We start from the raw sequence: 12,879 nt of genomic DNA on the forward strand, positions 1-12,879 counted from the left end.
GCATAAATGAAATGGAAATTAAAACGGAGGCTAGGTATGTTTTCAGAGAGAGCCTTTGACACTTTTGTCTAGGGCCGTCGACCTTTGTGTCTTCCCATTTTCCAAACACTATTCCCCCCGAACGCGAACGAGCGTGAAACCCTTTATGGTGCTTTCTACTATAGGGCGAGGATATTATTCCACCAGTGGTATGTGTTGTGTCTTTTTGCGAGTACATACTTTTGCTTTTTTGTGTCATTGATTTAAATATTTCCTGCTCCCGCAGAATGCAGTAGCTAGCTAGAAGAATTTTCAACCTAGGTCGTTATAACAATTTACAATATTTCATATTACTTTAATTACTATCCATCTCCCTCCAATTTTTGTTCCTGTCTAACCCTCCTATCGCCAGTGAAGACATTCGACATTGGACGTTTCTCAATGGCTCCTTCGGGACTTCTGTTTCTTGACCATAGCCACCACGTATCGCGATGTTCTTATCTGGTTTTCTGGCTCATAATGTGTCGGGTACTATGACTATCTGTTCTCTAAACCTGCTTTCTAGGGCATTTTTAGTTACATAAAACACTAACTGGATATCAATGAATTTCCTTTTCCTGTCGGCTCCGCGATGAGTATGGGGTTCATTCTCCACGCCATCCATCCGACATATCATGACATTATTACTTGCACGTTGGAATACCATCACTCAATGCGGTTGATGCGGTTGATGCGCAGATAATAATATTTCGTTAATAAATTACTTTTCTCATAACAAACAACACGGATCTATCATTCTTCTGTGAATGACTGATCTTTTTTCTTTCATACCGTTTCTCATCCCAAATCTTCTTTGATACCTTACCTGCCACTGATCTGACCTTGTTACTTCCACTGTGATTTTAATCACAACTTTTGACTGGGACAACTAGTCAATCCATCTCACTGTCAATATAGCTGTACCTTTTCACAATACAGAGTGAGTTTTGTCTTTGGAAGTGTGGTTTGGACCAAGAACCCTTCTCTCCCATCTATCCTTTGCCCACCCCCGATTTCATTTCTTCAACCTCTCTATCCCCGTGCACGTTTGCGTGCCAATTCTGACCAGGGACGCCAATCGACCATGGGGAACACTGCTGACTCCCTCAGTCAACTAATAAGCTTCCCACTTGTCCAGCCAGAGCAGATGATGGGGCCCCAACACCCCTACCTAACACCCTACGCAATTGGGCCATACCAGGCAGAGACCTATGATTCTCTGCGGTATCACATCAATCGACTCCAGGGGATTCTCAACGCCACAGAAACGGATTTACAGCAAACCAAAGGTAAACTTGAGGAAGCCCGTGCCGCAGCCCAGCGTGACCGCGACTTGATTCGCAAGATGGAGAATCGAATTGCCGAGCTAGAAGACACCGTTAGCAAGCAGAAGTCAACAATAAGCACCCAGAGCAAGACGATTTCTTCCACCGTAAAGTCCCAGCATCGCGCTCTGTCTTTCAGCTTCACCACTCCGCAGCACCATTGGACGAACGGCCAGGAAGCGACTCGCGTCTCCCGTTATCAACACGTCTTTAATAACCCGCCTCCGAAATTTGGGCTTGGGGATCCAGTCACCCCTATCTCTACAGGAAATCAGGCTACTAATATCACCAGTAGTGCCAGTTCTACTGCAAAATCTACTACCATGTCTGCGATCGATCGTCTGAATGCGTTTGTACCCCCTATCGGGCCCAAGGCTGCTGCGGAGGAGAAAGCCATCCCCCTATCGTCCCTGCCCAGGAACCCGCCGGAAGGTATGATGATCATGGAGGAGACTAACTTGAGTGCCATGGACTTTGGCTACAAGTTTCATTCCCTATTCCAAAAATCAGAGGCATTTGGACAGCTGTATATCAACTCATCAAGCGAGAATCCAGATAACGCGATTGATTCTGACACCATGGCGCACCTCATTCTGGCTTCTCATCCAGACTCAGTATCCCGGCCTTCTGGCAGATCCAACGACGCGCTTCGTTCTCCTGGTCAAAGCGATCAACGTTTTTCTTATCAGCAAGGTGCTTCGCATGGGTGTCGTTATCGGCTTCGATTCCACTGCAGACTCTGAGATCGGCCAGATGATGTCGCTTTTGTATCCAGGTACGTTTTCCACTTCTTTCCGCGTTCTCCCCTGTCTCCCCTCTCCTCTGCCACAAGCTCGCCCTTCCCTTTAACAATATTGAATGATATATTGCATCGCAGACGCCCCCACCACGGTCCGTGCCCTCCTCTACGAAGCCATGCGCCGCCAAGTCAACCGCATCCGCAACAAACCCCTCTTCACAAACTTCTACAACAAGCGCAAAAACGAGCACGCAACGGCTCTCTTCCGCCTCCTCTCGCCCCTCGTGCAGCGCAACCACCCAAAAATCTGGACCGACTTCGTCGCCATCATCGAAGAAGCACACAATCTCGCCCTGACCATGTTCTCCGGCCCGTACGAGTTCCAGCTCCACTTCGCGGAAGTCGGCGACCTGTTCGACGCGCATTCGATGTTCAATCGCGATGCGACGCTGGTTCGCAGCGGCGGCGTTGGCGATCCGCAGACGCTGATGAGGAAATGCCACCGCGTGAAGCTGGGCGTTACGCCGACGATTTGGTTTCGGAATAATTCTGTACCGATGAATGAGCCGATGCAGATTGTCAATATGGGCCATGTTATGCTTTCGCCGATGGCGGTGAATGGGTAGGACGAACTGCTGCTGCTGCTGCTACTACTGCTGTATTAGGCTGTGGCCGGGCTTCAGGGTCTCGAATTTTGTCGGCCATCCTGTGAGATCTTCGGTTCTGTGGAATGGATGTGTTATTTGGCAACTTATCCTTGGATCGGATCTGGAATCAGCTTGGAGTACCTGCTTAGATGTGTCGAAGAGTTGGTCCCGTCTTAAAGGAGTATTGTGGTGCACGGAGATTTGTTTTTTTTTTTTTTTTTTCTTTTTTTCCTCTGTCGTTTTTTGTTCGATACTTTTTTCATTTTATGCCTCCTTGTCTCTACCAAAGTCGCAGGAATTGGTCTCTTCGTTCATTGCAAATACGGATTCGACATGGACGTAGTTTTCCATCTGTATTTGTATTCGCCGTTGGTGTGCTAATATTTCAGGTCTACCCCTTTGCTTAGGTATTTCATTCGGCTCTTCTTTCTTCTGGTTATCATTTTGAGGTCTGATATTTCGAGCCCAAGGCTGCTAGTAGCGATCTATGATGATGCTGCTATTCCCCGACTAATGTGTTCACTGTTCCCCCCGCTTGGGTTGGATGCCTTCCCCCCTGTTATGATCAAGCCATGATTTTTCATGCTCAGCCTGACTGGCGCAAATGTTTGTACAGCACCATTTGAAATCGAGTTGCAGTAATCCGAGGCCTTCTGTGTTTGATCCTCTTGTTTGGTCATGATTCCTTGTATACGTGTGGGATAAGAATACAGTCCGGTAACAATGGCCAGTTTTAGTGATCTCGAACTTCCCACGTTTCTTTTCCCCCTCTTCTAGCTTTCTTATCCTCCAAGTAGCCTTCGAGTGGAGATATTGGCCCCTGTTGCTCCAGCCAGGCCTTGCAGTGATACCGTTGCTTCGTTGTGACATGGGCCAAGGTTAACCGGCTCTTGGTTTGTTGGGCAGATTGTTCTTGGCTTCAATTTTTCTTTTTTCAATTTCCACACAGGTTTGAGGGCTAGGTCGATATATAAAGGACTATGTAGCGTCTTCACTAACTGCCTAAAAATGTTCAAATAAATAGTTACGTCGGACATTGCTAACTGTTTAACTCCACCACGTTGCAACTTCAAGTTCTTAATTCCGAGCAAAACTGGCCACTGGCACACCTCAAGAAGCCGGCAGACACCACTCGTGTCCGTTGTCATTACTGTTGCCGTCGATAATTGATAAAGAGTCCCCGAGCTTGCCGCATCTCCTCTCTTTATCTTTACATCGTGTATCCTCGCCGTCAATGTCTTTGCTCAAATGAACTCTGGTGCAGTAAAGCGTGCGACAGTTCGTGCTTGGACGCTGACTGATAGCTACAGTACGTTAGAAATGCTAAATATATTCCCTGCATTTCCTACATTTTTGCGAAATTCGTTTACAAAAAGAGGGCATGGGCAGCTCTGGAAAAAGATGCCTGCTAACCCGCACGGCGCTCAAATCCAGGCTTCATCGCGACTTTCCTACGTCGTCACCACAACACCAATGCTGAGCACCAACAACATCAACCTCAACTTCAGGGGCAATCTCAGCTCCAGCAGCTCCAGCAGCCGCCCCCGCAGTACAGCCAACGACGACAGCAGCATGATGGAGCCTACGGCAGCTCCAGCCGTCACTTTCACGACTACTTCGTAACCCACCTCCCCTCCTCCTCTCTACACCCGGACTCCCGCGCTTCTCGAGGGCCTCACCACAAACTACCCCGGTCAGCTTCGACACCGCACACTGCCAGTAACGCACGGGGCCCATCCCCGGCCACCGTGCAGCCACCCATCGGTATCTCGCGCGAAACAACCGTCGTCCGCATCCCGCTGCGCAGCGCAAAACACCATTTCGGCGTCAACGTTGCGCGGGGAACACGGCCCACGAACGAAGATACATACCAAGCCGGAGTGATTGATATACCAGCCTTTGCGCGACGGGCTCCACGGTCGTTGACGATTGGCGCACGGTCTGCTGCGGCTGCGGCAGCTAGAGGGGCGACTGTTACCGGTGGAGGAGCGGGTAAAGAGAAGGGAGAAGTGGACGACCAGAATCAAGCGGCGGAGAGTGCGAGTGGGGACCCGCAGGTGTTTTACTTTGGGGTGTTTGACGGACATGGTGGGAGTGAGTGTAGTGAGTTTCTGAGGGATTATTTGCATGAGTATGTGCAGGATGCGGCTGTGGCGTTTGAGATGCAATCGAGTTTGAAGCGAGAGGTTGAGACTGGGAAGAGAGTGCCGGAGAGGGGCCTTAATAGCTCTGGTGGAAGGATCAAGGGGGAAACGGAGGATCGTGGTAGGGGTTCAATACACAGCGCCAAGGAGAGAGAGTCATTACATCTCCAAGGTGACCTGCCGATTATCCAGCGGGCTAATAGGCAGAAAATCGACGAGCTGGAAAAAGAATTGGTGCTCAACTGGAGACATCTAGTAGGGGGCTACTACCGGCGATTCCGCCCATCGCATTTCTACAATGGTGAGCACCACTCATCCAGAACCGTTTCTCACCATACCACAGCATCCCCACATGGCGGCGCTACGATCGAAGAACTACTTGAATACGCCTTTCTAAAGGCAGATTTCGACTTCGTTTCCACCCAAGCCGCCAAGAAAGATGACAACGACCTCGTCCACGCCGAAAAACCCCTTAACGAAGCCGACATCCTGCACAGCCCGAGCCGGTCTCGGCACCCTGTCATTGGTGGACCCCATCGCTTCAAAGGCGGCAGCACAGCCAGTATCGCCATGATTTCCACCCCTAGTCCAATGCCATTCTGGCATCCGTCGACCCCTTCCTCGCTCATCGTTTCCCACGTCGGCGACACCCGTATCCTCCTCTGCTCCACCGCAACCGGCCTCGCCATCCCGCTCACGACAGACCACCACCCATCCGCTCCGATCGAAGGTAGGCGACTACGCCGTTACGCAGCAACGTTCGTCACGGACTCTTTCGGCCAGGAGCGCATGAGCGGGCTTGCCAACACGCGCGCGTTCGGAGACATGCAATCCAAGCGCATTGGGGTCTCTGCGGAACCGGAGCTGCGGCGCGTGGAGATGGGCCCAGCCGAGTATTCATTCTTGGTGCTGATGACGGACGGGGTGAGCGGGGCGATGTCTGATCAAGAGGTGGTGGATGTGATCAAGGAGGCGCGGACGCCCGACGAGGGGGCCAGGGATGTTGTCGGGTTTGCGACGGAGGTGGGAGTTGATGGAGACAATGCGACTTGTCTTGTTATTAGGCTTGGTGGTTGGGAGAGGAGGCTTGAAGGGGGATTGGGGAGTATGGGAACGAAAGAGGCGAGGGTGTGGAGGAGGCAGGAGGCGACGGATCCGAGGCAGCGGCGGAGATAAGGGGATTTTCTTGAATTGCATTTGGTTACTATGGATGCGTTTTTATTGAGATATAGTGATGGGGGATCCTCATGTGTTCTGTGCTTCAAAGTCCCTTTTTATGTTGGGTCTTTTCGGGCTCTTAAGCGGATTTCACTTCAATCATATCTTTTGTATCAGACAACTCTATATCCTGGAATACAGATATCTAACGACTATAAAAAGTGTGATAGCCTATTAATTTATAGTAAAATATACAAGACAAACTACTTAGATATATGAATGCCCTTTCGTCCCTGGATCATTCATTTTCCCAGGATACTATCACGAGACATCCCGATGTCGGAGGGCGGGGCCGAGGGGCAGCTGTTGTGTCTGTTCTCCCAGCAGCAGCATCCAGCGTCGAACAGCGGCTGTATCACACACTGCTACTGCTCCTCAGCCCATTGCTTCTCAAAGACAAGCTATCTCTGCTCTCGATTGCCATTTGTTTTAGTAGATCTATCTAGGAAGCCCCCGCCCGACCCTGTCCATAGCGGGACATACAATTTGACACCTATATATCCCCAACATTCGTTATGGGGAAATACAACATTGTCGTCTTTGCTGGCGACTATTGTGGCCCAGAGGTAGGGGGAATTGACTCCTTGAGCTTGTCATTGCATAAGAAATGCGCTATACAGTAACTAATTGATATTTGGTGAAATAGGTGATTGCGGAAGCTATTAAGGTGCGCACAGAAGGCATCCTGTTTATCCAGTTCGCTCCTGAAGTATTAGAACCGATGTGCAGCTTGGGGATACGTTCTAGTTACGAGGACTACTAAATATGTGACCCATGTGCTCATCATATCTACATACTCTGTTGCAGGCTCTCCGTGTCGTTGAGAAGAAGAGACCCGACATTGAACTCAATTTCCACGACCATTTGCTTGGAGGAGTCAGTATGACCATTCCCCCTGACTGTGCTATTGACAGAGGGCTAACTGGGTCATTCCTGTATCGACATATAGGCCGCCATTGATGCGGCGGGAACAGCTCTAACAGACGAAGCGCTAAATGCTGCTAAAAGCGCAGACGCTGTCATCCTAGGAGCAGTAGGAGGACCTGTATGCAGCACCTATCTCCAATACACTGTCTCCGCGTATTGGAGACAGAAAAGAAACAAAGCTTAACTCAGTTGATCCAGAAATGGGGCACCGGTGCCGTCCGCCCAGAACAGGGAATTCTCCGCCTCCGCAAAGAAATGGGCACCTTCGGCAATCTGCGACCCTGTAACTTCGCCGCGCCTTCCCTAGTCGACATCTCCCCCTTAAAGGCCGAGGTATGCCGCGATGTCAACTTCAACATCATCCGCGAGCTGACGGGCGGTATCTACTTTGGCGATCGCCTCGAGGACAACGGCGATGGCCACGCGCTTGACACGGAGCCATACTCGCGTGCGGAAATCGAGCGCATCGCCCGTCTCGCGGGCCACTTGGCGCTGCAGCATGACCCGCCGCTGCCCGTGTGGAGCTTGGATAAGGCCAACGTACTCGCCACAAGTAGGCTGTGGCGCAAAGTGGTAACGGAGGTTATGGACAAGGAGTTTCCGCAGGTCAAGTACGGGCATCAGCTGATCGACAGCGCGGCGATGCTGATGGTGAAGGACCCGCGGAAGTTGAATGGCATCATCGTCACGAGCAACCTGTTCGGCGACATCATCTCCGACGAAGCGAGTGTCATCCCGGGCTCGTTGGGGCTGCTGCCCAGTGCGAGTCTGAGCGGCATTCCGGACGGGAAGAGCAGGGTCAATGGCATCTATGAACCAATCCACGGCTCCGCGCCGGATATCGCGGGCAAGGGCATCGTCAATCCGGTCGCTGCCATTCTCTCCATGGCTATGATGTTGCAATACTCCCTCAACCGGCCTGAAGAAGCCACCGCTATCGAGACTGCTGTGAGGAATGTCATTGAGTCTGGTGTCCGGACGGGTGATATTGGCGGTAAAGCTACTACGAAGGAGGTGGGCGATGCGGTTGCTGCGGAGTTGGAGAAGATTTTGTAGGCGAAAAGGAGAGATTGTGTAATTTTGTTTACAATAATGTGCCCAGGGCAAAAGGGAACTGCGAAAGGGTCTTCGAAATTAGGATTTAATTGAGGTGCAGCGTGGAAAATTTTTACTTATTGAACGGAATTATTATTATTTCGCCGCACGTGTACATAAAAATATAGAACGAAATAAAAAGCGGTAACTAGCCTTGAGATTAGCACAATAACAAAGTCAGAACAACGATGAAGTGAGGCAAACAATTTTCTTCGTTGCCAATTCGCCATACAGGGTATATACATCCGTGTGGAGCAGGGGGAGCTCATACCCGTCGTGAAGGTCAGGAAATAAGAGAAATACTTCAAGGGTATTTATGCACAACTGCAGCCGAACAAAAAGGAACGAGAAAAGAAACGAAAACAAATCCTCCTGAACGCCCTCTAGAAAACCTGGAAAACTCCAAGTTTATGTATAATCCCCGTTTCTCCTCATTCGCCAGGAAATGCGCAGGAAACAAGCAATAAATAAATGAAACAGAAGTGAAAACAATCGGATTAGGTATACACACAGTAACGTATAACCCAAGTCACGATTCAGACACACGCAAAAACTCCTCGAACCTGCCTCTGAATCCCAAGACCACTACCGAATCTCCATCTCGCCCATCCAATCATCCTCATCAAACGCCGGACCAAACACTTCGTCATCGCCCGCAGCGCCCCCGCCTTGATCAACCGGCATAGACGAACCAGCCCTAACATTCCTCGCATCTGTAGCAGCATCGGCACCAGTTGCACCGTGGGGCTTGAGAGACTTGCGTGCGCCCTCATGTCTTTCTCGAGCAAGGCGGCGATCATCACGCGCAAACACTTGGAATCCGCGGACATGCGTGTCTTTGCCGTTTTGGTGGTTTTCGCTGATGCGGACTTGGATTACCATGGCTTTGAGGACGTTACCGGACGATGGGTCCATGTCGGTAATATCATCATAGTCGTCGTCATGGTAGTCGCCGTCACCATCACCATCTTCATAATCAGTCTTTGGGCTGCTATTGCCATTTGACCCATCATCGAGTATTTCATCGTCAGGATGGGCCTCGTGTCCTTGGCTGACAGAAACCCCTGTCCCCGCGCCCGATCTCGCTCCCATCTCTCCTTTCTCTCCGCTGAGATTTCCCTTCCTCCTGCTACCTCTCCTCTGACGACTCTTGCTCCCCCGCCGTCCCACCTTCTCATGCCGTCCCCCAGCCCCTTGCAGGTCGATATCCACCCACCCCGTAGGCGCTTCTCCCTGCCATGTCGCGAACTCCACGAGATCGTTACCGCCCATGCCAGCCAGGAATATCATTTTGGTAGGTGTGTAACTCTCATCGAGTTCGAAGTCGAGATACACGCGGATGCGGACGATGGCGACGCGTTTGAAAAAATGCAGCGTGAGCGTGTGTGGCTGGGGCCCGTCGGATTGCCAGAACTGGGAGGGGGACGGGTGGGCGGAGGGCTGCGATGCCGCAGCCTGGTTTATGCGTTGATACTGTCCAGGAAGCTAGAGAGGAGATCTCGCGCAGGTTGGCGGGGATGGGGGGAGCGGTGTGCCTTTCTGCGGAGCATTGTTAAAATCGCGCCCTACAGAAAGGGAAAAATAAAAAAAGAAAAAAAAAAAAAAAAAAAAAAAAGACAAAAACAAAACTTTAAATGCAAAGGATTTACAGAGCCCGAAAAAAAAAAAAATACCATCGTAATCATCATATTCTTGACCCTCCATCTCTACCTCGCCCTCCTCATGCCTCAATTCCTCATCATCACCCTCCTCATCCTCGATGTCAATATCGATATCATCTTCATCTTCGTCATCACGCTCCTCCCCACTGTCCCCTAGGTCCTCCTCCGTATCTGCGAGGTCAGGGTCGCCACCAATGGGTAAATTATGCAGACGAGGATGCCCATCGTTAGCAGGAAATATTTCCGCGCGCGGGTTCCGGGCAGGAACCGGAGGCTCGAAGTTGGGATGGCGGTGGGGTCGGTCATTTGATGGAGTTGAGGCGGAAGCTCCATCTTCACTCGGGAAAGCGGAGTGGCCACCGACGCCCCGTCGAAGGCCGTGGCGGGGCATTGGCGACGGGGAATTAGTCACAGATACAAGGTCATCGGGAGTAATCTGGAAGCTCAGAAAGAAATTCCCCGCGGTGTATAAATGTGGCGTTCAACGAAAGTTTTATTGCGGAGAATTGGCGCGCGGTTAAGAAAGAGCAACAGACGTCAATCACGTGGAGAGGCTCTTTGACGCGGCTACTTTGTTAAGGCTAACAACTACAAAAGTAAATCGACTCACGGAAATTAGTTACTGATTATATTTGAAAATTATAAATGTAAAAGGAAAAGAGTACAGGGATATCTTCTACGGCGTGGCAATTTACAAAAATCAGAAAGGGAAAAAAAAATAAAATAAAAAAAAAAAAACGTAGAAACAACATCAAAGCGTGGGGGAAAAAAAATTGATAAGACGGAGGTAAAAAATGAGGGTGAGAGGATAATAATACTAGAAGGTATAACTAAAAAACAGAGTTCTGAATGTTATGGCAATAAGTAGAAATAATAGTAGAAATGGACAAAGGTCAAAGAATCAGGAGAGAAGAAAAGGAGAGAAAGAAACAGTAGTAATTGTAGTAATAATAATAAGAAGAAGGAATAAAAGAGAAAACAAAAAAAGGAAAGAAATGGTGAAAGGAGAAAATGAATATAAAAGAAAAGCGAATGTTTAAATCGAAATCAATCAATCCTTGCATCCATCCATCCGATCCACCAAAGGAATATCGAGCGGGAAAGGGGGCGAGAAAAAAAGAATACTGAAGAGAAACGATATATTGGCTTATACAAGTCACTCTGTTGTTTATCGATTCCCTCACCAGTTTGCAAATGTCCCTACCTTAGAAGGAGAATATAAGGCAGAAAAGAACATTTTTTTAAAAAAAAATACAGAATGGTGAATGGAAACTGAGCTGAGCCCATGCTGTCTCTGTCCTCGTGTGGATGGATACCTTAGAAGAAAATAATGATCAAAAAAGCGGGGATTTTCCATCGACTGCTCAAAATGTTATCCGAAATTCTCTTTCGATTTCGATTTCATCGATTCCACTGACCAAAAGCAGCGAAGACCGACACAGAAATAAATCCTCTGCCTTTGTATCATCACCGCTTCTTAGCCGTGGACAACCTTTGTTGCCGTTGCTGCTCCTTCCTCCTCATCAGATCCCCCTCAGCCAGCCACCGGCTTGCCTTAACCATCTGCACAACATTGATGAATTGTTTGCCCGCCATGATCGGCGCGGAAATGCCTGTGATGACCCATGGCCAGAAGCTGTCCATCTTGTTCGCGCGGGCGAGCTCAAGGGCGCCGGCGCTCCAGGGACTAGAGAAGAGGCTAGATAATGGAGCGACAGCTGGTGATCCTGGCTGCGCTGAAGCAGCGCCTAGTCCTTCCCCGCCAACAGGTTGGAGGAGGGAGGGAGATAGGATTGGCGAGGAGAAGGAAAGGAGGTAGAGGCCAATGAAGAAGAGTTCGTTGAAGAGGCAGAAGACGAAGAGGACGGTCTTTTTATTTCATTTTTTTTTGGCCGAATGTGGGCACACAACAATGTCAGCTAATGGCGATGTCGTAGGTAATGGTATTGTTGAGATAGATAGCTCTCACCTTGCTATTATAGTACTGGTACAGAATCCAGCTCCTGCTCGAATCGACTTTCTTGTGGCTTTGGCCCGAACCACCCATTGTCAACGTCGCATACATATGCATGTAGTGGCTGGCCAGGTCGAGGCTGATCAGGCCTTGGAAGAGAATCGCCCATCGCGGCCATGCGGAGCTCAGGAACACTAACAGACAAGCCGTGGTGCATCGATCTGTCACCATATCCAGCACCGCTCCAAAGGTGGTGGACTGGTTGAAGTGGCGAGCTGCTACGCCGTCCAGGGCATCGAGGAGACACGATATGCTGTAGAGGAGAGAGCAGGTTCGTGGGTGAAGGGGCATATAATAGAGGGAAGCGATTGCAAGGAAAACGCGGAAGTAACCTGCATCAAAAAAGAAGATAGGCAGGGGAAGATGGTTAGCATTCGGGAGCGGAAGCCAAAAGGTTCTAAGAAAACGGAACGCAGAGCCAGAAGTGCCAAGAACCCACCGATTATATTAGGGTAAAAGAGAAATATATTCTCATTGTGTTCGGCTGGGACAGCAGGGGAGCGGGATCGTCTCCGCTTGGAGGCAGAGGAGGAGGTGGTGTGGGAAGTATTATTATTCTTGTGCACAGAGCCATTGGCGGTGGCCATGGTATCTTCCACCTCGTCGTCAAGCGTAGGTGGCGTTAAACCTCCGCCTGATGTCGTGGCCTTTTGCCGTCTCGTGCGCATACTCATTGCTGTAGGGAAAAAAAAAAAAAAAAGCAGATGATCCCTCCCCGGAGGGCCTGAGCTGCTGTAAAACAGCGGAGCAAAAGAGGATTGCGGAGGTGTCGGAACCAAGCTCGACCGGGGCTTGTAACGCGGGGGCTACTTCTGACTTAAGACGCAGGCGACTGCGAACTGGAACAATTCCCGTAATTTGCTTATTGGCGAGGGAGGCTAGCGGTGGAGCAATGCAGGTGGTGATGCGGGGATGCGAGGAGGACAAGGAGTGTGGTCGAGTGGCAGCGTGCGGATGTTTGGTTGTACGCAGGAGAAGCCGCGAGAGAGTCTTCAAACAAACAACAAAGCTGCGGCAAACAACAATTCGGGGTCAGCAAACAAACGCAGACCGCGTGTCTGGCGGGATGCAGACATGAAGATATATCCGTG

General features: G+C 50.0%; 5 protein-coding genes across 5 annotated transcripts; 3 read left to right on the forward strand and 2 right to left on the reverse strand.

Moving 5' to 3' along the window:
* Positions 1–1,102: 1,102 nt before the first annotated feature.
* On the forward strand, positions 1,103–2,708 carry HCAG_02258 (predicted protein; the record flags this gene model as incomplete). The annotated part of the gene is made up of 4 exons (XM_001542037.1): positions 1,103–1,775; positions 1,829–1,869; positions 1,953–2,118; positions 2,221–2,708. 4 exons carry the CDS (start codon positions 1,103–1,105, stop codon positions 2,706–2,708), a joined length of 1,368 nt encoding a protein of 455 aa, XP_001542087.1.
* A 1,269-nt stretch (positions 2,709–3,977) lies between these two features.
* On the forward strand, positions 3,978–6,049 carry HCAG_02259 (conserved hypothetical protein; the record flags this gene model as incomplete). Its single annotated transcript, XM_001542038.1, has 3 exons — positions 3,978–4,038; positions 4,164–5,174; positions 5,217–6,049. 3 exons carry the CDS (start codon positions 3,978–3,980, stop codon positions 6,047–6,049), a joined length of 1,905 nt encoding a protein of 634 aa, XP_001542088.1.
* A 557-nt stretch (positions 6,050–6,606) lies between these two features.
* HCAG_02260 (3-isopropylmalate dehydrogenase A) lies at positions 6,607–8,074 on the forward strand (the record flags this gene model as incomplete). Its single annotated transcript, XM_001542039.1, has 5 exons — positions 6,607–6,657; positions 6,738–6,758; positions 6,899–6,967; positions 7,041–7,136; positions 7,217–8,074. The coding sequence occupies 5 exons, from the start codon at positions 6,607–6,609 to the stop codon at positions 8,072–8,074; spliced, it is 1,095 nt and encodes a 364-aa protein (XP_001542089.1).
* Positions 8,075–8,698: 624 nt separating this feature from the next.
* On the reverse strand, positions 8,699–10,165 carry HCAG_02261 (predicted protein; the record flags this gene model as incomplete). The annotated part of the gene is made up of 2 exons (XM_001542040.1): positions 8,699–9,568; positions 9,824–10,165. The coding sequence occupies 2 exons, from the start codon at positions 10,163–10,165 to the stop codon at positions 8,699–8,701; spliced, it is 1,212 nt and encodes a 403-aa protein (XP_001542090.1).
* A 1,076-nt stretch (positions 10,166–11,241) lies between these two features.
* On the reverse strand, positions 11,242–12,462 carry HCAG_02262 (conserved hypothetical protein; the record flags this gene model as incomplete). Its single annotated transcript, XM_001542041.1, has 3 exons — positions 11,242–11,643; positions 11,744–12,120; positions 12,228–12,462. 3 exons carry the CDS (start codon positions 12,460–12,462, stop codon positions 11,242–11,244), a joined length of 1,014 nt encoding a protein of 337 aa, XP_001542091.1.
* Between the last annotated feature and the right edge of the window lie 417 nt (positions 12,463–12,879).

The sequence above is a fragment of the Histoplasma capsulatum genome, genomic scaffold (assembly GCF_000149585.1).
Source record: "Histoplasma capsulatum NAm1 scaffold_2 genomic scaffold, whole genome shotgun sequence".
Classification (NCBI taxonomy): domain Eukaryota; kingdom Fungi; phylum Ascomycota; class Eurotiomycetes; order Onygenales; family Ajellomycetaceae; genus Histoplasma; species Histoplasma mississippiense.